At 31.8% G+C, this 25,985-nt stretch overlaps 2 protein-coding genes across 2 annotated transcripts; one reads left to right on the top strand and one right to left on the bottom strand.

Moving 5' to 3' along the window:
• Nucleotides 1-198: 198 nt before the first annotated feature.
• On the bottom strand, nucleotides 199-2,564 carry LOC138344895 (uncharacterized). The gene is made up of 2 exons (XM_069294725.1): nucleotides 2,349-2,564; nucleotides 199-642 (listed from the first exon to the last, which is right to left on the bottom strand). Exons 1-2 carry the CDS (start codon nucleotides 2,562-2,564, stop codon nucleotides 199-201), a joined length of 660 nt encoding a protein of 219 aa, XP_069150826.1.
• An 18,991-nt stretch (nucleotides 2,565-21,555) lies between these two features.
• LOC101263745 (probable enoyl-CoA hydratase 1, peroxisomal) lies at nucleotides 21,556-25,352 on the top strand. The gene is made up of 3 exons (XM_004228964.5): nucleotides 21,556-22,228; nucleotides 23,831-24,113; nucleotides 25,151-25,352. Exons 1-3 carry the CDS (start codon nucleotides 21,819-21,821, stop codon nucleotides 25,253-25,255), a joined length of 798 nt encoding a protein of 265 aa, XP_004229012.1. The 5' UTR covers nucleotides 21,556-21,818; the 3' UTR covers nucleotides 25,256-25,352.
• Nucleotides 25,353-25,985: the final 633 nt, after the last annotated feature.

Below are 25,985 nucleotides of genomic sequence, written 5' to 3'. Positions count from 1 at the left end.
TCCCTTCTTCTTGGTTATATCCCTGTACAACTAGCCTAGCTTTGTTGCATATGATTTGACCTTGTTCATCGAGCTTATTTCTAAACACCCACCTTGTTCCTATTACCGTTCTATTTTGAGGTTTTGGAACCAGGTTCCATACTCTGCTTCTTTCAAACTGATTAAGTTCTTCTTGCATAGCACTAATCCAATCGGAATCTAAGTGCTTCCTTTAAATTTTTTTGGCTCAATTAGGGATACGTAAGCAGACAAAGCACATATGCTACGTAATTTGGATCTAATTGAGATGCCTGAGTTAAGCAGAGTAAGAATGTTTTGTAAAGGATGGGAACTTTGATGCTTCCAACTGTGAGTTTGGATGTTTACTGGCTCTTGAGATGCAGAAGGGCCAGTTTCAGTAGCAGACTTATCTTCTATTTCAGGTGTTTTATGAGAGGGTATAAATTCTTCTTCCCGTATTCTTGGTTCTGATGACCTGGAGCAGGTTGCTTCATTCTGTTCATCCTCTGAATTTCCTTCAACTTCACTGTTATTTTCATTGAAGACAACATGAACACTTTCTTCTACACGGTTTGTTCTTTTATTAAGTACCTTGTAGGCTTTGCTTTGTGAAGAATAGCCCAGAAAAATTCCTTCATCACTCTTGGCATCAAATTTTCCCAAGTTGTCTTTATCATTATTGTGTATAAAACATACACACCCAAAGACCCTAAGATGTGCTAAATTTGGTTTTCTTCCTTTTAGAAACTCATATGGTGTTTTTTTTAACACTGATCTGATCATACATCTGTTTATTAGATAGCATCTTGTGTTTACTGCTTCAGCCCAATAAGATTTTGGAAGTTTGCTTGAGATCAACATTGTTCTTGCAATATCTTCCAGTGTTCTATTCTTCTGCTAAACTAAACCATTTTGTTGTGGTGTTCTAGGTGCTGAAAAGTTATGCTCAATACCATTTGTAATACAAAATTTTAGGAATTGTGAGTTTTCAAACTCCAGTCCATGATCAGATCTGATGCTAATTATTTCTTTGTTGAATTTTTTCTGAACCAGCTTTGCAAACATTTCAAACATAGTGAATGTTTCATCCTTTGTTGCAAGAAACAGTGTCCAAGTGAATCTTGAATATTCATCGACTATTAAAAACACATATCTTTTCCCACCTCTGCTTTGTACACGCATTGGTCCACATAAATCTGTGTGAAGCAGTTCTAGTGGCTTGGTAGTACTGACTGTCAACTTTGGTTTGAAGGATGATCTAACTTGTTTTCCTTGAATGCAGGTTTCACATACTTTGTTGTCCCTAAAACTTTTGGTTGGTAGTCCCCTAACCAGGTCTTTAGATATGAGTTTATTTATCGTTGTCATGCTAATGTGTCCCATTCTTTTGTGCCAGGGCATGGAGCAATCAGAAACTGAACTTAGACATTTAAGAGTATCTTCCTTAGAATCAACGATCTTGGCTTCGTACACATTCTTGTGTCTCTTACCTAGTAGAACCAGGTTCCCAGTCACTAAATTTGTCACTCTGCATTCTTTTTATGTAAAGAGTACATTGTTTCCTTTATCGCATATTTGGGATATGCTCAATAGATTATGTTGTAGGCCATTCACATAGTATACGTTTTCAATTGCATGAGTATCCATGGGCCCAACCTTTCCAATTCCCTGAATTTCCCCACTTTTTCCATTACCAAAGGCGACGTTTCCTCCTTTGAAGTTTTTGAGTGAGAGGAAGCTACTTTGATTTATGCTTAAAAAATGGATGAATAAGATTTTTTTCTGGCCCATCTGGGAAGAGATTTGACTGTAGGGATTTGTTTTTGTTCATTGATTTTCTCATGATGAGCTTTTCTCAGAGAATTTAAGTTTTTTTTATGAGCAATCAATTTTCTTCGACAATCATAACTTTTATGCCCTACCAGCCCACAGTGCATGCATAGACAATCTATGTTGGGATTTTTTACTTGAGGACTAGTTCTATCAAAACCTATCCCATGTCTCTCAGATGTATGATTCTTGTGAATATTGTCAAGCAATATGGAGGACCTGGTCCATCTCATTCCATTCTCAGCTTCAGTTTTAGTCACAAGAAGCTCTTTGGTTATCTCTTCATTCCTTTTACTTACCAAATCTAGGTTTTTACTTAGCTCAGTATTTATGGATAGTAAATGAAGATTTTGTTTTTCAAGCTTCTTGTTTTCTTCTCTTAGTGATGCATAGTCTTCCATTATCAATTCCTTTTTTGAATCTATGGTTTTATATGCATCAATGAGAGTGTAGAGTTAAGATTCTAGCTCCCTTTTTTAGTATGAGTTTAGATTGTCTTGTATGTGATGAAGACTAACCTTTTCATTTATATCTTCTTCTTCTTTGTCCTCTTCAGAATCTGATCCAGCCATGAGTGCTAATATAGTTTCTTGTGATCTGCAGGTTTCCTTTTCTTCCTTGTTTTCTACTGCAACTAGAGTAACAAAGTCATAATCATCTTCTTGTTCTAGTGCAAGAATGGATTTGTTTTCTGTCTCATCATCCTCAGATTCTTCATCAGATGAATTCCCCATTACTACAAAGGCCCTTTTCATTGAGATATCTGCCTCTTGAGTTGTTATTCTTCTGTTTGAGGGACAAACTTATCTTTCTTAATGTCTTTTGCCTTCTCAAAGTTTGTCTTTTTCTGCTCTAAAGCCCAAAGTGGACAGAATTTGATGAAGTTTATCCGGACTTCCACACTTATGACAAACCTGGTCTTTAGTGTTTTCATTGGATTTTTAAGGAGTTTTCTTTTGGAATATTTGTCCTCTTTTCAGCATTCTGGTGAACTTTTGGTTATAAGGGAAATATTTTTATCCTCAAAATCATCTGATGCAGTTGCCTTCAGAACCAGGTTCCTTTCCTTCCTTTTTACTCCAATTTCTTTTTCTTGGTTTTTCTTGAGTTCATATGTGATGAGATTACCAATTAACTCATCCATGGACAGTGTATCTAGGTCGCGGGCTTCAGTGATAGCCATGAGTTTGCTTTTCCAAGTTTCAGGAAGGACACTCAAGAGTTTTATTAATGCCTTTACTTTGGGAACTATCTCTCCAAAAGAGTACATCTCATTGATGATTGAAGTGAACCTGGTATGCATGTCTTGTATAGTCTCTCGTTCTGCCATTCTGAATAGTTCATATTGTCTATTTAAGTTATCAATTTTGGACTTCTTGACTTGTGTTGTTCCTTCATGAGCGGTTTGTAGTGTTTCTCATATGGATTTGGCATCTTGATAAGACGAGATTTGATTGTATTCATCTGGTCCTATACCACAGATCAGAATTTTCTTCGCTTTGGCATTGTTTTGGATTGCAAGCTTGTCTTCAGCATTCCATTCTTTTCTTTCCTTTGGGATTTTGGTGATTCCATCAGTTGTAGTTTTCATAGGTATAGTTGGTTCATCTAGAATTACTCCTTATAGATCAGGATTTTCGCCGATAAGATGATTTATCATTCAATTTTTCCACCATCCATAGTATTTGCCATTGAATAGTGGTTGTCGTGTTTTTGAAGCTCCCTCTTGTGGGGTAGGTGGTGCTGCCATTGAGTCTTTTCAAGGTGTGAATCTTTTATCGAAAAGACCTGCTCTGATACAAATTGAAGAAACCTATCCCCTAGAACAAGAACCAGGTTGTTGTAAGTTGGTTTAAGTCAGAACACAAACACGTGTTAAATTAAAAACCTTCCTCAATCAAGGAAGGAAAAACTTCGTTTTATTAATTCAACTAGATGATTTTATGATTATAACTCAATAATCAATAACCTCACCACTACAACAACTCTTGATTAACTATAATCGACTATTTCTACTCTCCAAAGGCCAAACCCACCTTTTGTTACAAACCTCACTAAAGCTCAACTCTACAAGAAGGCAAACCCACTTCTTGTACAAAAATGTAAGTAACAACTCAACAATGAATCAAGAAAATAGTTTTACACGTTCAAGACTTTCTAACTCAAGAACTTCTTGAACTTAGCAAAACCTATCAATCTTGGAAGGCTTTTACTTGATAAATAACTCTCACTTTTCTCTCTATGTAAAAGTCGTGACATCTTCTTCTGCGGTTGATCTCTTTTTATAGAGTTTTCTCCTGCCTTCTCGTGCCTTGAATCCTTATCAAATAAGGTTAAGAAATTGTAATTGTAGTTAAACAAGGAGTATTGATTTTACCTTTTATTGTACAATCCTTTTTCTATACAACTTCCTTAGTTAGTGTATTAAGGATTCCTTATTTCTCTCAACTTGTATTTGCAGCATCTTTAGCTCTTGTACACTTAATTGTATACTTCTAATGACTGCTACAATTAGTTCAGGTGGCTTCTTGTTGCGACAAATTTGGTTATGAATCTGGCAAACCTTTTTATTCATATATTTGCATTTCTTGTCTATCATCAAAACCTTAATTTTATCTGTTTAAAGAATTATCAGATTCTATCACTTTCTTCTCTTTATATTATATCATTCTGAGCTTTCTTTTATAATACGTTTTCAGCACGAAGTTCCTACTTGCAAAGGTATTATATAAGTATTCTTATTTTATTCACTTATTCTCTCATAATCTCATCATGTCGAATTTATCCAAACTTGAGTTTGTTGCACTAGATATGTTTGAAAAAAAATTACCTTTCATGCTACTTGATGTTGAGATTCACTTAGCTAAAGGTCTTGATACCACCATTATTGAAAATGAAGCATCAAGTAAAGACAAGGGGAAGACTATAATTTTCCTTCATGGTCATCTTGATAACGGTCTGAAGATTGAACATCTAGCGACAAAAGATCCACTTAAATCGTGGACTAATTTGAAGAGCATATATGACCACATGAAGGCTACAATATTGCATAGAGATCGTTATGTGTGAATGCACTTACCATATCATGATTTTAAGACCATAATTAAATAAATTCTGTTTTATTCAGGATAACTTCCTAATTGAAACTATGTGGGGGAGATTATAAAAGATGAGGACATGTTGAAAAAGACACTTACTACTTTCCATGCCTCAAATGTAATATTACAGCAGCAATATCGTGAAAAGAGCTTTTAGATATATTTTGAACTGATTTCATGTCTTCTCCTGGCTGAGCAACAAAATGATTTTAATGAAAAATCATGAAACTCGTTCCACTAGAGCTGCTCCGTTACCGGAAGCAAATGTGGTGAAACACGTGATCAATCTAAAGACAAAAGAGATAATCATTGGGGCTATGATAATGCACAGGAACGTGACAAAGATAAGAGACATTGCAACAGTTGTCGAGGTGATGGTCATAATAAAAGGGAGTAGTCTCAAAATAACACCTGAGAAAGTAATTGTCATCGTTGTGGCATGAATGGCCATCAGAAGAATGATGTCGCACATCTGAGCATTTTGTCAAGCTCTATAAAAATTTCTTTAAAAGAAAAGGAAATAAAGGTGATGCCTCCTCTTCGAATGCTCGAGCCGAGTCACATTTGACTCTTACAGATGATGATAAATCGAGAATAATTTAGACATATGATAAGGATGTTGAAGCAAATTTGGCTTTAAAGGATGATGTTTCTACTAGTCATGGTGATATTATTCATATGGAAGTTATGACTTCTTTAGTTGAGGAATGCTGTTTCGTTGCTATTTTACTTATGTTTTTTTATTTATCATTTTTTTACGTTGAAGTATTGAAATTTTCGTTATTAATTTTATTTCGTACTGCTTTTGATGCATTTTTAATTTAATGAAAATTAATATAAATTCTCAATTGTCAATTGGATTTAAGATGAGTAATGGAGATGCGTGTGTTTTTGATGATGCTACAACACATACTATATTAAGAGAAAAAGGAATATTTTTCTAATTTGGTTATGAAAATGACATATGTCAACACAATTCAGGTAGTACTAAATTAATAAGCGCCCTGGAAGAGCGGCCTTATTACTTGAGGGGGGGAGACAATATTGATCATTGATAATGCATTATATTGTAGTAAATTTCAAAGAAACTTATTAATTTTCAAAGTTATTCTTAAAAATAGCTATCATGTTGAGACTGTTACTGAAGAAATGTTGAGTACCCTTCCATTACTACAATAAATATAGAGAAGAAAATTGTGAATGAAAAAATTACATGCACTTTCTTGTGGGTTGTACTATACAAGTATAAGTACAATTGAGTCACATGTCTTAGCAAATAAAATGGTTGCTAATTTAAATGATTTTATCATATGACATGACCGATTAGGTCATCCCATGATAATTTAGAATTCACATGAGCACACTTGTGCGTATAAGGCCGATCAATTAACATGAATTCTCTCCATTACAATTAGTATTTGGTCAAGAGACAAATATTTTCCATCACATAATTTTTTGATGTGTGGTATATATTTCGATTGCTCCACCACAACGCACAAAGATGGGCCCCCAAATATATGTTGGTATGAATCTCCAATTATAAAATATTTGGAGCCAATGATAGGATATTTATTTAAGGCAGGATTTGCTAATTTTCATTTTATCGAATTATTATAGGAAAATATAAAATGTTGGGAAAGGAGATAAATTGGAATTTATCATCACTATCTCATATGAATCCTCGAAAACATTCAATGTGACCAAGAAGTTGCTTCAACTACCAAATGCTTTTACTAATCTCCCAAAAATTACTAGATCGCATAGTACGACTCCTAATACTCTAGTTCGAGTTGATAGTTCGATGAAATAAATTGTTAAGACAAATAAGTATGGACCACATTTTAAACGTGGCAAACCAGTTGGTTCCAAGGATAAAAATTCTCTAAAGAGAAAAAAATAAATGATCAAGACGATCACTAGGTGAAAGAAATTTCTCAAGAAGAGACCCGAGTCATAACACATCAAGAAACCTCCTGTCATATCCGGAAAGTACCCCCTAGACGTAACTGGTGTCGTCGTCCTCAGAAAGGACTAAGAGTAGCCTCTTAGAATTCGTCATTACATTTCACAGGTTAAAAAGTGTGAAAAATTAATAAATTTCATCTACATCTACTTCATGAGGTTGCATAGACCTCTCGCTTACACATAGTATATACATAGGAAGTTTAAATAGACTCCTCACATAGGAAGCATTACTTAGGCTTCTACTTTTATTTCACATACATAATGTATTAATGTAATCTCATAGGAAGTCTATGATAAGTCTCATATTAAGCCATCTAGAATGAGTACACCATTAGACATAGCTCATACTTCATTACAATAAAAGCCATATGCAGGCATATACAACAATAGTATTCAAATGAAACGGAATGAATTAAATTGTCTTTAAGACTAAAACAACATCCAATAGGTAGATAGTCTCATCGTCCTCGAAAAGTGAGGACCTACCAAACTTGGAGAATGAGAATCCAAGACCTCCTTAATGGCCCTCTAAAAGCTCAACGGTCGGAACCTACATTTTGTAGTAAACATAGAAACATGAATTAGTACACCACTTTTACTAAGTATAGGCATATGCACATAAAACATTTGAAAGCATGCACGATAAAAGGACATTTACTTTAGAAAACATGTTAAGTCATTTAAAAGTCTTTAATGCACATTCAAGAGTCCACATAAGCTAATAATCATATATAAACAAGAAAATAGCATCTTCAACACAAGACCAACAACATCAAGTATAAGCAAGTCAACATGTTTAATAGCATATTAGAACCATAGTCAAAGCAACTCAAACATCATGTTATAATAATGAAACATGTATAAGAGTTCATAACATTTCAACATATACGAGACCCTTACTCATAACCACCATCAAGTCTATAATTACAATGACCAAGTAAAACCCATAACCTTACTCAACCAAGTAAATCAAGTAAAGGATTATAAGCAGTGCCTAACATCACATAGTATATCATCAAGAGTAGTCATCATTATATTTAACAATATAGACCAATAGCATGTTCATACATGAAGCCAACATCATATAGTCATCAACATGTAAAGTCAACACATGCATATCATTCACTTTATAAGAGAATAAGAACATAAGAACATCCTCCTAAGACTTCCCTCAAAGCCAACTAGTGCAATGTATAGGTAGAGGCTCATACCCCTATCTAGACTAAGTCAAACCCCTTAAGTCATCTTCGTTAGAGTTTACTTTATAACTTCATTTTACTTTCGAGAACATATTGCCTTAATATGCATAGACCACATGAGCTAATGTGGAATCCGGTGTCATGAAACCCTATACCGAAAGAAGGTAGACTACTTGCCAAGATAGTACTAAGACATGAACATAACATCTAGGTGGATCCACTATCTAGTATTCCTATGAGGGCAACATAGTTCAAGAACTAGAAGATGTACTTGGGACCCACTTTATGCCTTTGACATTATAGTCTCCAATCTTATTAGTACAATAGTGAATCTACCTTCCCTACTTGGGAAGGGACACTCCTCACTACTACTTCACTCAGTGCTAAGATAGAGTCCCCTTTGAAATGTCTTTCTTTAACAATCATAACTTAATTTAAGTCATAGGAGAATAACTTATATAGTCATAGTCATTACCTCAATAGTAATTGCATGACAACACCATTCATTACAATCCTCATATGTGAGATTATCACATTAACATCATTATATCAAAATAAGGCGCATAGGTACTTCATAACCAACCTTATAAAATTACATCTTAGGCATAATATCACAATCACATAACCAAGACTGTTCAATTGCATCATCATACCACACCTACTTAATCCAATTACAAGACATACTTCAATTGAATTTCATCACCAAGTACAAGCCATCATAATTGAAGTAAAGGTTTAGGATAACAAAGACTTACCTAATATACTTCTAAAGCCATCATCGTGGTCGTACCATCAACCAACCAGTTTCATCCAATAATAGGTGTGGTCGTACCATCAACCAACCAGTTTCATCCAATAATAGGTGTAACAACATCATTCAATAGTAATTAATATAATAACTAGGTCAATTGCATCATCACTATCCCAATTAACTTCAATTCATAACTAGGTTTAGGGGAAATGAGGTTCATCATGAATTCTTCAAGAAATAGATCCAATCCCAACAAGAAATTACCCTAGGCAATCCATAAATGAATTAGAATAGATAAAAACAAGTCTAACAATCCATACATTCTGCAATTCACATCAATCTATAAGCAAAATCCAAGATATGGGGAAATTGGGGAAAGGGACATGATCCACACGAAATTCCCCTAATTAATATCAATTACTCAAGAATATATATTCAATTATCTATGGGCAATCACAATTAGTGATAATCAATTATTTGCAAGTATAGAAGAAAACCCATTAAAAGGAGAAACCCCTTGGAATTGGGTGATTTAGAAATCAACTTTTGAAGGACATTTTGGGAAAGGAATCCCAAAAATGAAGAACACATACCTTAATAAACCTTAATCCATGAAATTTAAGTGAATCCTAGAGAAATTTTCCTTCTTCTTCAAGCTTTCTCTTCCTTCAATGGAGGTTGAATAGAGAGAGAAAGTAGAGAGAGGTAAGAGCTTTTGGATTTTGATTTGAGTAAGTGAATGTGAGGTAAAATTGATTTAAAATCAATATACAGACCTCACTTCAAATACCCAAAATACCCCTTACTTAAGTTGACCCTTTAATGAAGTCAAACTTGAATTTTAAATTTCATATTTTCGTCAGGGAACAAGTATGCGACGGGGAGCTGCTCCCGCATGATCTTTTAATTATTTTTCGAGACAGTCGAGTCCGTTGTGTGTCGGCGACACAAACTTGATTTTTTATCAAAGGCCCACCAAGTCTGTGAAGCGGACCCACTTTATCCAAGTGTATTTTCATTACCGCTTTGGCAGCTTGCTTGGCCAAGTTTGGGTCCCTTCGTGGACCTCTAAGGCGACCATTGGGGGGTCGGACCTTGACGTTTTCACCTTATATACATATTTTTACCTATTTAAAGTAATTTTACAAGTTTTAAACTTCATACAACACCTCTAAACCTTCACACAACCTAGGGACTTTTCACTAGTTCAAGTGCACTAGTTTCCGGAGGTCTTGGACGTTTCTTAACATCTTGAATCTAATACTTCCCAAATGGTTTATAAACATTATTTTAGGTTTAGAAAGAGTTTTACCAACCTTAGTTCAATAAGTGAGGCTCTACATTAGGTCTTGGACTTTTGGAGTGTTACACCTCTGAGGAGTCCGAGAAGATTCAAATTTCTGAAATAACGAGAATAAATAAATTTCAATATATTATGTCTCGACAAGAAAAAAGTGGAACCAAAATAATGTTGTGATTCACAACAAATTTTCCTATAATATTGTTGTTGAAATAATGCAACAAGATAAAGATTTTGAGCAAAAATTTGTTGACAGTTGTATACAAGGAAATGATTGGCCAAAATGGAAGGACGCAATTCAAGAACAAGTGGTTTCACTAGAAAAATGTGACGTTTTTGGGCCAATAATATGAAAAAATGAAGGTATAAAGTCAGTGTGGTACAAGTGAATTTTTATTTGAAAAAGAAATAAAAAAGGTGAAGCCGTGAGATATAAAGCCCGAATTGTTTCTCAAGATTTTTTCTCAAAGACCTGACATTGATTAGATGGAGAAATATTCTCTTGTGGTAGAGGCAATCACCTTCATTTACCTCATAAATTTGAAAGCTTATGAAGTTTGAAATGAGCCTAATAGACGTTGTCACAACCTATCTATATGACTCATAGGACCACAAAAATGTTTATGAAAATTTCTGAAGCATTAAGGTACTTGAAGCATACAACGATTGAAGATAAACTTGTTCGATAAAGTTTTAGAATTGCCTGTATGAATATTTGCTAAAGAAAAGATAAAAAAATGACCCAACTTGTCCTTGCATAAAACGGTCGAATCTGAATTTTTTATAATAGTATGTTGATGACTTGAACATCATTGACACTTGTTAAGTGATTGTAGATGTCGTTGAGTGCCTGAAAAGAAAATCTGAAATAAAAGATCTTGGCAAGATAAAATTTTGTCTTGGCCTACAAATTGAGAATTTCCCAAATGGAATACTTGGCCATCAATCAACATACACATAAAAGATATCACTACTAAAAAAACAGTTAATACCGACCTAAAAATTACTGACCTCAAATTGAGGTCGGTAATATCCGACCTTCGGAAGTCAGTATTGTTAAAAAGAATAAAAAATAAAAAATAAATTTAGAAAACCGACTACAAGTGGTCAATTTTTATGCAGAATAAAGCGCGAAAACCAAATTCCGACCTCTAAAGGTCAAAATTTTTCCCAAAAAAAAAAAGAACTACAATAAAAATTGACCTCTTGATGTGGGTATTAAATAAATAAAAATATTTTTTTCAATTAAATATAAAAAATAAAATTGAGAAATATTTGATTTAGTTTCATTTAAATCGTCCTTTAGAGGACGGTTTTATGTAAAATAAAAGATAAAAGAAATTATAATATTGACTTTCGAGAGTCGGTAAAATTAAATGGAATGTAATTAAATGAATTTTCATTAAAATATTTATATAGTGACTTTCAGAAAATTAATAAATTAATATGTTCAATTAATTTCAAAAAAATCATCCTCCGGATGATGGTTTTATATAAGTTAAAAAATAAATTAATATAGAATACCGACCTCATTAGATCGATATTTTCATTTCATCTAATTAATTTTAATAAAATTGACATCCGTAGGTAGATTTGTTTAAAATTTTCCCATTAATCATAATTTTGCTAGCATAATACTAAATTTTCAGTTTACACCTCCAATTAATTATTCAAAAAGTGTAACAACTTTGTATACTTTCATAGATAAAAAGTTAGATCAACAATCCATATTTAGAGTATGAAACTACATTAATATGAAAACCTACTACAAGTAGTCAATTTTTATGCAAAATAAAGCAGAAAAATTAAATTTTGACCTTAGGAGGTCAGAATTATTCTCTTAAAAATGAATTGTAATAAAAATCGACCTCTTAATGTCGGTATTAAATAAATAATATTTTTTTCTCAATTAAATATAAAAAATAAAATTGATATATATTTTGAATTAATTTTATTTAAATCGTCTTTCAGAGGACGATTTTGAGTACAATAAAAAATTAAAATAAAAACTATAAGACCGAATTTCGGAAGTCGGTAAAATTAAATAATATGTAATTATATTAATTTTCATTAAAAGTTTTATTAGTGACTTCAAGAAAAATTAATAAATTAATACTTTTAATTAATTTTAAATAAATCGTCCTTCGGATGATTGTTTTATATAAGTTAAAATATAAATTAATACAAAATATCGACCTCCCGATGTCAATATTATTTAATTAACATGATTACTTTTTATTTATCTTAAAATTTATTGTGATACCGACCTTATGAGGTCGGTAATTTTTATTAAATCTAATTACTTTTAATAAGAATGACAGTCAGAGGTCGATTTGTTTAAAATATTCCTATTAATTATAATTTTGTTATTGTGCATAATACTAAAATTCATTTTACACCTATAAATTATAAGTTAGAATTCGTAGAATAAAAAAAAACAATATCTATAATTCATATTTTGAGTATGAAACTACGTTGATATAAATTAGTAGATAATTATATTTATATTTATAGAGTAATGTACAAATTCTATCAATCCGTCGTCAAATCATGAACTTAGTATCTCATGTAATGATGTAGAGGTGAAGAGCGAACATATAATCCATTCGAATATGAAATGTGTGATAACACTCGTAGAAATGTCATGGTAATAATAAATTAATTTTATATTTATAATTAATTGTTTAATTATTTGTATGTAACCTTCAATGTCTTATGTTTTATGAAACAGACAATAGAACATCGTAAATTACTGTACAAAGCAAGTTCTATCGAGATTATTACGTTCGATCTTGCATGGATGTCAAGTGTAGTGATCGTATCGTAGACAATAACATGTAAAGGACAATTCATTGAAGTATGAAATACGTTAATTATATACTTCTCGAGTAATTTAACAAATCAAGTCTTATATATAATTTTAATTAATAAAATCAACCTCAAGAAGTGAATTATATTAAAATATATTAATAAATACCGACCTTAAGAGGTCGGTATATTTAAATTATTATTTTATTTAAATAAGATTGGCTTCATCATGTAGATATTTATTAAATATTTTTAAATATAGATAATTATTTTAAAAGATGTTGACGTCCCGTAATCAGTAAATAGATACTTCTTTTAAAGAAGAAATGATAGTATCAAAACCGTAATTCATCTATTTCACTTCTAAATCTATCACTCCTCTCTTATGTTGTATTAAGAGGTTTTCATTGTTACAGAAAAGCCAATAGAGAAAAAATTTGGGTCAGAATTTCTTTTTGTAGTAACTTGAAATTTTCCAATCTAGTCCAGATTTGAACGAAATCGGAGTCATTAAGGTGTAGAGAAATCTGGTAGCAATCAGGTGAGTAAATAGAATTTTGATTTCATGAGGGGATATATTCTATTATGTAATTAACCCTAATTTGACTAGTTGGGATCATGGGTTTGATCTAGGGTTCATAGAATTGCTAGTAATATGGGTAATTAGCGATTGTTTGTTGATTCCTGTGTTATTGTGATTGTTTGTAGAGAAAGAACAAGATGAACAAATCTGAAAAGCGAAGGATCAAGTTTCTTAGGGTTTCAAGCTTGTTCCGTGGTAGATGATGGTTGTGATTCATGATTGTGTGATGTTGCATGTTTTTGCTTCATTACGATAATGTATGTATATGAATGTTGCAATATTGATCACGTTTGTTGTAGATAAGATAGATGAACAATATAGCCATGAAATCATGATGTAAATGTATGATCTTGATGAAGTACTTGTCATTGGTATTGTGGTGTGTGAATGGGGATCGATGTCATGTTCCGACAAGCTAACTAGAATCGTTGCCACGTTCTGTCATAACTTTCGATCGGCTGTCATGTTCCAGCATACTTTGAAATTAGATTGCCACGTTCTGACATACTTTGGGATCATATTTCCATGTTTTGGTTTACTTTGGGATTAGATTACCACCTTCCGGCAAGCTAACTATTTGGGGTTGAGTTTTGTGAGAGGACCAAAGATGTGTTAAGCGTGTGAAATGTGTTGTCGAATTTTCATGTTGATAATATTGTTTACGTTGATATATATGTATGTGGTTATAATGTTTGTTCGACTTTTTTGTATTGCACTAGGGGGATAGTCACATAATTCTACTCGTACGCGGTGGTTGTTTACTAATTCTGCACTTTCTCTTATTTTGTTGAGTACATGACATCTTCAGGAGGCTATTGGCAGATCTCGCTTGGGAGACTAGAGATCAACACATCGACTTCAAGGGTCAGCCACATCTTTCAGGCTGCCATGGAGTTTTCTTTCGTTTATGTCCACCATTTTCGTACATAGACAATTTGATTAGTTAGTTGAATAGTACAATAATATTCTCTTGTTTATAATTTCAGATCTTAGGTTTAACTTTTGCAAATTTTAGTTGTTAGATCTTTTGTTTAGTAATGAAACTTCGCTTGTAGTCATTTAACTTGCTTTCGTAACTTGAATGTCTTTGTTTTAGAATAATTGATTTAGTTGGATAATAGTGATGGTTCTCCCAACGACTTGTAAATGTGGGTGCCAATCACAACAGTTTTGAGTCGTGACAATCGACCTTCGGAGGTTGATATTTAAATTTTTTTAATTATATATTAAGGCATTTACATGGATAAATCACATCCATTAAGTACCCCAATGGTGACAAGATGGCTTTACATCAATACAAATCTATTTTTGACCTCAAGAAATGAATGAAAAGCTTCTTGGTGATGAAACTCCATATCTTAGTACGGTCGGGTACTAATGTACCTTGCTAACAATATTCGAACAAATATTTGTTTTGAAAGGAGTTTACTAGCAAGATTTAGTTTCTTCCCAATATAAAGATATTGGAATGGTGTCAAACACATACTTAGATATCTTCGAGGACCATAGACATAGGTTTATTCTATTTTGATGAACTTAAGTCAGATGTAATTGGTGTTGTAGATGAAAGATATTTATGTGATCCGCATAAATTTCGGTATCAAACATGCTATTTGTTTACGTGTAGAGACACGACAATATCTTGGAAATCAATGAAGCAAACAGTGGTAGTCATTTCTTCAAATCATGCAGAAATAATAGTCATTTATAAAGCAAGTCAAGAGTGTGTTTAATTGAGATCATTGAGCCACCATATTCAGGAAATGTGTGGTTTTTCTTTGAAAAAGAATATACCAACCACAATGTATGAAGATAATGTTGTATGTATAGCTCAATTGAAAAGAGGATACACTTACGGACACCAGACAAAGCATATTTCACCAAAGTTTTTCTTCACACATGATCTTCAACAAAATGCTTATATAGAAGTTCAACAAACCCATTCAAGTGATAATCTTGCTAATTTATTCACTAAGACATTACCAACATCAAGGTTTGAGAAGTCGAGATACATGATTGGAATGCATCATTTTCGAAATATCAAGTGAAGTTTTCATCAGAGAGAGTAAAATACATTTTGTACTCTTTTACTTAACCATGGTTTTGTTCCCAAGTTGGGTTGTCCTAGTAAGGTTTTTAACGAGACAACGTTCAAAGCGTATTATGAGATGTTGTACTCTTTTTCCTTCACTAGGCTTTTCCACTGGTTATTTATAGTAAGATTTTAGTGAGACACATTATCTATGAACATCCAAGGGGGGGTGTTATTAATCCATTGTATTATGTGGATTTTCCATTGGATTTATCCAACAATTAATTTGATTCATGTATAGGTGATTCCAAGGTGATAAGAACATTTAGGATAACTATGAATCTACTAGTTAGATGACTTTTGAGAGTGATATCTCAACATTATAAATACGATATCATTCACCATTTGAAAGACGCACTTGAAAAGAGTTATCTTCTTCATCTTCCTTTCCTTTAATCTCTTTATCATATCATTCCGATCTTTCTTTTATACTAATTTTTAATTATAGAAAAATGGCATCCTACATTTTACTTGGTATGCGGCAAATCAAGTGAGACTTGCTTTGAAAAGATAACCACCTTCTTATATTCACTTCCAGTTGAAATTTCATTGGACATAAAGTTATAAAAAACAAACAAAAAAACATTAGGTATATACAACTCAACAAGAGAAAATGATAAAAATGATTCTTTATTATTAAGAAAAGGCATATATTTTCTTGTGAACTTATCTCGAAAAGTTAGCTATACACTTAAATTATCACAGTAATTTATTATACATTTTTACTATTCAATAATGATTTTATTACCATCCTGAGATGTATAATACCACTCTCACATTATGTGGTGAATTACACTCTCTGTCACTTCGGCGCTACATCAACGCCATATCATAAATGATAATTTTTTCTTTTCTTTTCTTTTCTTTTTTTTTGTTACTCTAATCAATCCTTAAAATAATTCTTTTATTTCTCTATAATTATATCTTTTTCATCACTAAATCTCATTCATTTCAATTCTCATTTAATCGAAAATTGTATCCGGCCACCTTTATTATTGATTTTGTTCTTTACCATCACTATATCACCTTCAGGAATATAGTTAATAAAGAGGTATCTAAGTTGCTCTCTCTTGCAAAAGGCAATTCATCGAGTTCAATTCAAGGTGCACCCAATTCTTCTTCTTCTTCTTTGTCACCCAACAAAAAATATCATCACCGTCATTATTCATATCGATATTTTCTTCTTCATCATCTTCAATTACCTTTTATAATTGAGAAAATACATAAAATTTCTTCCGAACTTGTCTGCACAACTTACTTTATCACTTTAACTATACGAATGTTAAATACCTACCTTAACATCTTTTAAGTATTTTTTTTTCAACTCTCCCATCATCAACCCAGTTGAAGATTGAGTTTTGTTGAGTCACACACATTTATTCGTCCATGTGTATATTAACTAAATTCCTAATTAATTACTTAAATATTTGTAATATTTTTTTTCACCATTATTTGTCTTCTCACCTTCTCAACCACAACTTTTCTTTTTACGGTGAAATTCTCTTCAACTTTTCTTCTTCCACAACATAATAATTTTCTCTTTATGTAAAAAATAAAAAATAATAATTTCCCATTTTCTTTTTTTCTTTTTTCATAAGAGAAATAGGTTTCATATTTCATTTGTAGATGTCAATGTCCACATTAAAGGAACAATTCCAACACCCACCATGATTATATCTAAAATTGAGCCAAAAATTAAACTTATGATGAATTTACCCCTCAATCTACAAATTATAATTCAAATTTCAATTGCAAATTTAGTTCAATTTTAATTGCATCATACCATCTTTCTCGAAAATTAAAAAAATGTTTGCGTAAGATACTAATTTATCAATGAATTGGATGGAATCTAATTTTTTGCCAACAATATTTTTGAATTTTTAAGTGGAAATTGACTCATTTTTATAACTCTTTAAAATGAATAGATCTAATAATCTTTTTTGATGTCGAATATGGTGTCAATGAATCAAACACCAAAAAAATTGGCAAAAAAAAGCAAAAGAAAAAACATGAAACGATTAAAAAGAAAAAAGAAAAGAAGAAGAAAAAATGTGGAGAACGTTACATTTGAGAGTACATGTTCATTACCTGGAAGTGAATAAAAAGAATAAGAAAGAGAAAGAGTTTTGAGAAAAGAAAATCAAAGGTAGAAGAACATGTAATAAAAAGACCTACATATAAATAAAAGTTAGTTGAAAAATAAAATGTTTAAAAATTACATATAAAATAAGTTATTAAGTAGTTGTTTGGTACAAAGATTAATAATGAAGTATTGAAAATGGTACAAAATTACCCTTCATCCACCTATTGGCTCCGAAATGCCCTTTTCATCCACCTATTGGCTCCAAAATACCCTTGTCATCCACCTTTGAGTTCAAAATTGACCACTTATTTAATGATTTTAAATTTAAACTATTTTAATATTTTTAAAATACTTGATGTTTAACTATTGGTTATAATTTAATTTATTTGTATTATTTATAAACCAACCCACTACCCATCCATTACTAACTAAACTCCACCCAATTAATAATCCAACTATAATATCAAAATTGTCATAAACACTACTAAAACACGATGAAATTATAGATTAATGAAAATGACATCCAAAATTTTTCGAGTCCGAATCGAAGCCCCAATTAAATTTATGTTGAGCCGCTTATTTAGGAGGACACTTTCAATTTGATTCTCTTTCAAGATTGAATTAGAAATTTATGATTAAAGGTAAAGAAGTAATACATCCCGAATTAATTCATGCACTTTTTTAAAATATAATTTTATTAATATTTATGATTTGTTTTAAAACTTTTAATATATTATTTTGAAAAAAAGTTACCTATGAAGTAACATCACATAATTGGGACGTAAGAATAATTAAGATGAACATAGTCACACTTTTAAGTTTATTGGTAATTTTTATTTAGACACTTGAATGTATGATAATTAACTTCTATAGATATTTTCGTCTCAAATTTTAAAAAACACTCAATTGGCAGTAGCTTTTCTATTGTTGCATTAATAATCTGAGTGATTTATTAATTTGGAGGGTTTAATTAGTAATGGATGGGTAGTAGATTGAGTTATAAATTATACTAATAAGTTAAATTATAACAAATAGTTGAGCGCCACGTATTTAAAAAAAATATTTAAATAGTTTAAATATAAAACCGTTAAATAAGTGGTCAATTTTGAACCAAAAGGTGGATGACAAGGGTATTTTGGACCCAATAGGTGGGTGGGAAGGGTATTTTGGAACCAATAGGTGGATGGAGGGTAATTTTGTACCATTTTCAATACTTTGAGGGTATTTTAGACCCTTTTCCATTAGTAATGCAGGGTTTAATGTTATCAAGTGTTTGGTTCATTGTTTCTTACCTAATTTTGTGTGTGGTTTAAATGTTTATGAATTTTTTTTTCCAGTTATACCCTAGAGTTATTGTGAAAATTTCTATTTTATGTAATTGAGTCAAGGTATATAATTAACGGAGAATATTATTTTTTATAACATTTTTAACTAGCTAGGAAAATAAAAATTTTATTGTCATGTTCACTGTTTTCTCACTTAAATTATTTTTGAGAGTAAATAATTGTCATCTTAATAAATTGGAGTTAATATCTCAAAATGTCACACAACTATAATGATTTATAGAGAAAATTCATTGAACTTTGTTTTGTATCAATAAATTTTAAAAAAATTATTTATCATAAAATAAAATAAAAATATAAAATAAAGATAGCAAAATAAATTAAACTATTTCTATACTCGAGGTGTGTGTGTGTGTGTGTGTGTATATATATATATATATGCTCTTATTTTACAGTACTTGTGTAATGTTTAATGGACTTTCGTTAAGAGGCAATATTTTACTTATGAATTGTTCTTAAATTCATACATCAATATTAACATATTAATCGAATTATAATATTTTGTATTAATAATAAATGGATTAATAATAAATAGAAATAAAAAATTATATCTAAATAATAAAATTTGTAAGCTAATTTATTTAAATAAATTTATTACTATAAATATAAAATCAAAAGAAATTAATAAATAAAATATTAAAAGGATTTGAGGGGATATATTTGTCTTCACCTAGAATAATCCCATGGTTAGAGCTAATACCACCAAATGGAAGGTATTAGTCATACACCCTCTAATACCATGTAGGGTGCATAACTAATCCCTAGATTGATAATACATAGACTAAAAATTTTTACCAAACATAGTATTAAATAATATCATACATAATACTTGGATTATTTCTCCTAATACTCCCTGCCAAACGATCCCTAAATATGTTATTTTTGTCATGTTACCCTTGTGCATACAAATTCCAAAGGGAGGAGTGAGAGGGTTGGGGGATTTTATGTATTTTCTCTTTTTAATTTATGTTATTCATCACTATCAAAACCAATAAAGTTGTTATTATCACTAAATGTAAAAATTGATTAACAACCCAAATTTCTTTGACAAAGTAAAAAATAAATAAATGAAAAGACAGAAATAATTAATCAAAATTTTTCTAAATAAAATACAATAATTCACTAAAAAATATATCAGAATTAACAAAAAATAAATAAAGAAGTGTGATGAAATTATGCGCCTATTTTTTATTTTTTTTTATTTTTTTATCACGTCAGTTATAGGGATAGAAAAAATCACTTTTGAATAGTATATCTGAGTAATAGATCACTATGATAGTTTAAGTATGTAATCGACTTTTTAAGACAAATTAAAAATAAAATTTATGCATTTTCCTCTTATATTTGATAGTTGATTTAAAATATTTTTTTTTAAAAAAAAAAAACCACAAACAATGTGAATAATAGGCAAATATAATTACTTACTAATGTAATTAAAAATAAATCTTAAATCTTTTGCGTGATATATTCAAACTTTATAGTTTTAAAATTTAAAATGGAAAAGGACCTAAAATACTCTAGAAGTATTGAGAATGATACAAAATTACCCTTCATCCACCTATTGGCTCCAAAATCTCTTTTCATCTACCTATTGGCTCTAAAATACTTTTGTCATCCACCTTTAGGTTCAAAATTGACCACTTATTTAAATTTTTAAAAATTAAACTCTTTAAATATTTTTTAAAATACTTGGCGTTCAACTATTGGTTATAATTTAATTTATTAATATTATTTATAAACAAACCCACTACTCACGCATTAATAATTAAACCGCAGCCAATTAATAATCCAATTATAATATCAAAATCGCCATAAACACTACTAAGTCACGATATAATTATAGATTCCAGAAAATGACATCCAAAATTATTCGAGTCCGAACCGAAGCCCCAATAAAATTTAGGTTGAGCCGCTTATTTAGGAGGACACTTTCAATACGATTCTCTTTCAAGATTGAATTAGAAATTTATGATTAAAGGTAAATAAGTAATACATCCCTAATTAATTCATGCACTCTTTTTAAAATATAATTTTATAAATATTTATGATTTGTTTTAAAACCTTTAATATATTAATTTAAAATTTTTTTACCTATGAAGTAACATCACATAATTGAGACGTGACAATAATTAAGATGAACATAGTCAGACTTTTAAATTTATTGGTAATTTTTATTTAAAAACTTGAATGTATGAAATTTTCTATTCAAATTTTTAAAAACATTCAATTGACAGTAGTTTTTCTGTTGTTGCATTAATAATGTGACGGATTTATTAATTTGGAGGGGTTTAATTAATAATGGGTGGATAGTGTATTGATTTATATATTATACTAATATGTTAAATTATAAAAAATAGTTTAACATCATATATTTAAAAAAATATTTAATTAGTTTAAATTTAAAATCATTAAAGAAGTGATCAATTTTGAACTTAAAAAATGGATGACAAAGATATTTTAAAATTAATAGATAAATGAGAAAAATATTTTTGAGCTAATAAGTGGATGGAAATTAATTTTATATTATTTCTAATAGTTTGGGGATATTTAAGGCATTTTCTTTAAATAAGTTGTGCATTCATTCTTATCTTCTTTGATCATTTTTGTCGTTACTCGTTACGCCGTTGATGGTAATTTAGAGACGACTGCATGATTGACACGGCACACATTCCGATGACAATTTGTTGAACCTATATCCATCCATTTTCATTATATAACTATTACATATCTGTGTACACTTGATTTGAGATCCAGTAGAATCAACACATGGAGAAATCATCACCGGAAAAGCTTATACTGGTTACTCACGAAGCCGGCGGGATTGCGTGTATCACAATCAACCGACCTCACTCCCTGAATTCTCTCACTAAGTCAATGTTGACCGATCTTGCTCGGATTTTCAAGTCTCTGGACGCAGATGATTCGGTTCGGGTCATTATACTCACCGGATCGGGTCGATCGTTCTGCTCCGGTATTGACCTGACGGCGGCGGAAGACGTGTTTAAGGGTGACTTCAGGGATATGGAGATTGATCCGGTGTTCCAAATGGAGCAATGTAGGAAGCCAATTATTGGGGCTGTTGCTGGATTTGCTGTTACTGGCGGTTTTGAGATTTCTCTCGCTTGTGATATCTTGGTTGCCTCCAAAGATGCTAAATTTTTGGATACTCATGCTAGGTTTGTGTTTATTTCTTCCCAATTTATCTTTTTCTCTCGTGATATCTGCAGTAATTATGTATTTGGGTGGTTCTGTTTATGCTTTCACTATTTGATGAACAATCCATATGATCAAATTTTTAGAGTTTGTTGGATAGTGGTACTCTTATTGAAGCTGATGGTGTTGATTCTTAGGATTTGAGCTTTCTAAAGATTTGTGGTTATGTGTATGTTGTGAAGTTAGTATTGATTGAATAAATAATAGTATAACAATTCTTTTAAGATTTATTTGGATAATGGTACTGATGAATATAGATGGTTTACATTTTTAAGTTTTGAGCTCTATTACCTAGTCATGGACTCATGGTATATTGGAGGTAATGAAATTGATTTTAGCTAGTTAATTTTTCAAGGCGAGTAGGCTCAATGAATGTCTTCCTACTGTGCATCTCAATTCTTATGTGTCAGTTGAGCTAGTCCAGCTCTCCTATCCAGAAAAGAAGATGCAACATCCTCGTAGAGATATAATAACTATTTCTGAAAGACCTATGGCTTAAAATAAAGCATATCCAAGCAGTTTGAAGAAAGGAATATAGAAGTAAGAATAATAACGAAATAATGTGAAATGAAGAGCAGTAGATGACATATGGAAGAATGAACAGTAAGACAACAAAATAAGTTGATATCTGAAGCACAAAAAACACTTGTGATACCTGAAGAACAGGAACCTGCAAGAATAGTGCTATTACCACTGTTAAGAAAGGAGGTCCAAGTGCGACAACCAAGTTTATCACACAGGAAAGCGAGAGAATGCTCAACTACAAACTAGCATGTCTAATTACCTCCTTGTCTTCCTCTAACTCTCCCTGCCAACCTCTCACACTTCCTCACTGAGGCATCTACATTTCTCATCTTCACATACCCACACGATTGTTCATCGCAGAGACGACTCCTACCTTGCCCCAGATATCTTCTTTCCTAATCTTATCACTCCTAGTAAACCCACAGAGCACCTCAACATCCTCATCTCACGACTTTCATCTTCTAAATATGTGAGTTCTTTGAAATCAAGTTATTTTGCTTCTTTATTGTAACTGGTTACACCTGATAGGTGTTTGTCTTTCTACAAAATTTCACTGACTGTTGAATCTTAGGTAGTCTTCTGTTTTGATATTTAGCATCAAGCCAGCTATTGACCCTAATTGAACCTGATTGCTAAGGTATTGATTGGGATTCAGCTTCAGAGTTAATTTTATTTTAAAATTGTATTAATTTTAAGATTATTGGTTGCAAGATCTATCTGTGGATTTGACCAATCATTAGTCATGCCATGAAAGGAGCTATAGAAATTAGATTAAGTCCTTAACTGTAGAACTACTAAGCTGAAAATTCTATTGAGTCCAGAAAGTTCCCTTCATCCTCCACGGTAGTTAGTTAGGGTCACCAATTCCTTAAAAAACTGATTTACCTGAAGTTATAATCCATGGTATTCCTTCCTACTTGAGTCCTGAGCTAATCATCCAAACTTAGAATACAAAACAGAAATACAAGTTGTGGTATTAATGTCAAACACCCTGTGTCCAGATGATTTCTGATGAGAGTGTCTTCGCTTTTGTGTTGCAGGTTTGGGATATTTCCTTCTTGGGGTCTATCACAGAAACTATCTCGAATTATTGGACCCAGCCGAGCTCGTGAAGTGTCCTTAACTGCAACACCTATCAACGCAGAACAGGCTGAGAGATGGGGCTTGGTAAATTATGTTGTTGACAGAAGTGAACTTTTGAACAAAGCTAGGCAAATTGCAGAAGCCATCATCAAGAACAACCAAGACTTGGTTTTGAGGTACAAGGCAGTTATCAATGATGGGTTCAAACATGACTTGACCCGAGCCCTTGCTCTTGAGAAGGTAATGACCTCTGTTCTTGTTATGCTTTACCAGCTAATTATGCATCGTGCTCAACTTTTTTGCTTATGATCTATTTCTAGCATCTAAAATCTAATGACTATATTGATAGAGAACCCATGCATGCATTGCTTGTGTTGTAGATACAAATAGCAATCAGAAAGAAAGGCTAATATACTCTCTTCCTAGTACCTATAGCCCCAGCCTCAAATTCTCTCACCAAAAGAGAAAAAGACCATACGAAAGACCAGTTATGAACCTGAAGAGTCAATATAGAGGAAATTGAGAATAGGGGCAAAACAATTCAGTTACCTTGCACCTTTTAAAAGTTGATCCTAAATCTTGTGTGATACAGAAGAGATTGAGATGGGGAAATAGAAAAATTAATTGAGGTGCTTCGACCTTTCAAAAGCTAATCCTTAATCATGCGTTAAGAATCTGATCATAGTCTAACATCAAGATTGATAAATAATAGTACATCCGTTCCAGTTATGTAACACCTTCTTTTATATTATGCTCACAAGAATCTTTATATATTGGAAAAAGAAATAACTTATAGATTGCTCATTTTCTTCTCAGTGACCTGATTTATAGCCACAAAAACGTGATGGGTGTTTAAGATCCCAAGTTATAAAAGTCTTTTTTCTACTACTCTGTGCACGGTCTTAAATTCCATAAGAAGTAAATGGAGAGGTACAAGTCTCTGGCATGGCCATTCCCTTGCCCGTATTCTCAAATGCAGTAACTTGCCTAAAGTTGAATATCTGAGTAGTCTCCAACTTTGTGATCCACTTAAATCTTTAGTAGTTCTTCTTTTAGATGCGTTGAGGTTCTTTATGAAGTCATTTGTTCTTCATTGTTAACCTGTTCAGCTACTGCCTGTGGTGTCAAATATTTAGAAACTAATGAATGAACTTGTACAAATCCTGCAACCACCTTGTTGTCGCATTACATGCAATTTGAAGTTCAGGCATAACATAGGTTATTAGCAATGTATGTGGTCTATTCCACTCATGTGGGTGCGTTATTGTCATTTCCAGGAGAGGGCTCACGAGTATTATGATGGAATGGGCAAAGATTACTTTAAGAAAATGCAAGAGTTCATTGCAGGACGGAATACAAGCAAACCTTCATCAAAATTATAGATTTATCACGTGTAATTTATTTTCTGCTTTTGACATAAACTAGTCTCGAGCAGTTTTTTTGGTCAAAAAGTGAAATAAAAATGAAATGTTGCTCCAATTATTCTCATTTTACACTACAATGGTTTAATAGAGCACTAAGTTAAAGATGTTATTTTAACTTCAGTTGAGTGGTGTGGTGTTGATGTTAGCAAGCGACAATCATAATCTACTATGTTACATTTTTTATTTTACATTATCAAGGCTTTGTATTACATGCTATAATATCTTTGGCTTTCTCCTCATCCTGGGTTTGGGAAATTAATACTCTCAATCGGATCTTGTACCCATCCAGGTAATCAGAAACCACACTCTTGAGTTCAAATTATGTACTGATAACCAGGATAGCAATAAAACCATTCTTATCAAATAGCTCCACCCACCTTCTGGCATATCTTAATTTAATGTCGATGGAGCTTTTACCAGGTGGGCAAGACTTGGTATAGGTGGAGTTATCCGGCTCATACAGGCGATTGGGTTACAAGTTTCACAAATAAGAGCACGGCTCATAATCATAAAATGGCCGAAATTGAAGCCTTCCACTGGCCTAATTGTAGCAAACTCTCTTAAAGTAGCCCCCCTTGAGATCGAAACAGACTCGTCTGACATCTTACACCATGTCAAACCACCTTATGATTATATTGTATCAGAATGTAGGTAAGTTGCAGAATTCAATGGTCCACTATAGCTTCAG

The sequence above is a fragment of the Solanum lycopersicum genome, chromosome 1, assembly GCF_036512215.1.
Source record: "Solanum lycopersicum chromosome 1, SLM_r2.1".
Taxonomy (NCBI): Eukaryota; Viridiplantae; Streptophyta; class Magnoliopsida; order Solanales; family Solanaceae; genus Solanum; species Solanum lycopersicum.
This window is presented reverse-complemented; position numbering and strand designations above follow the sequence as displayed.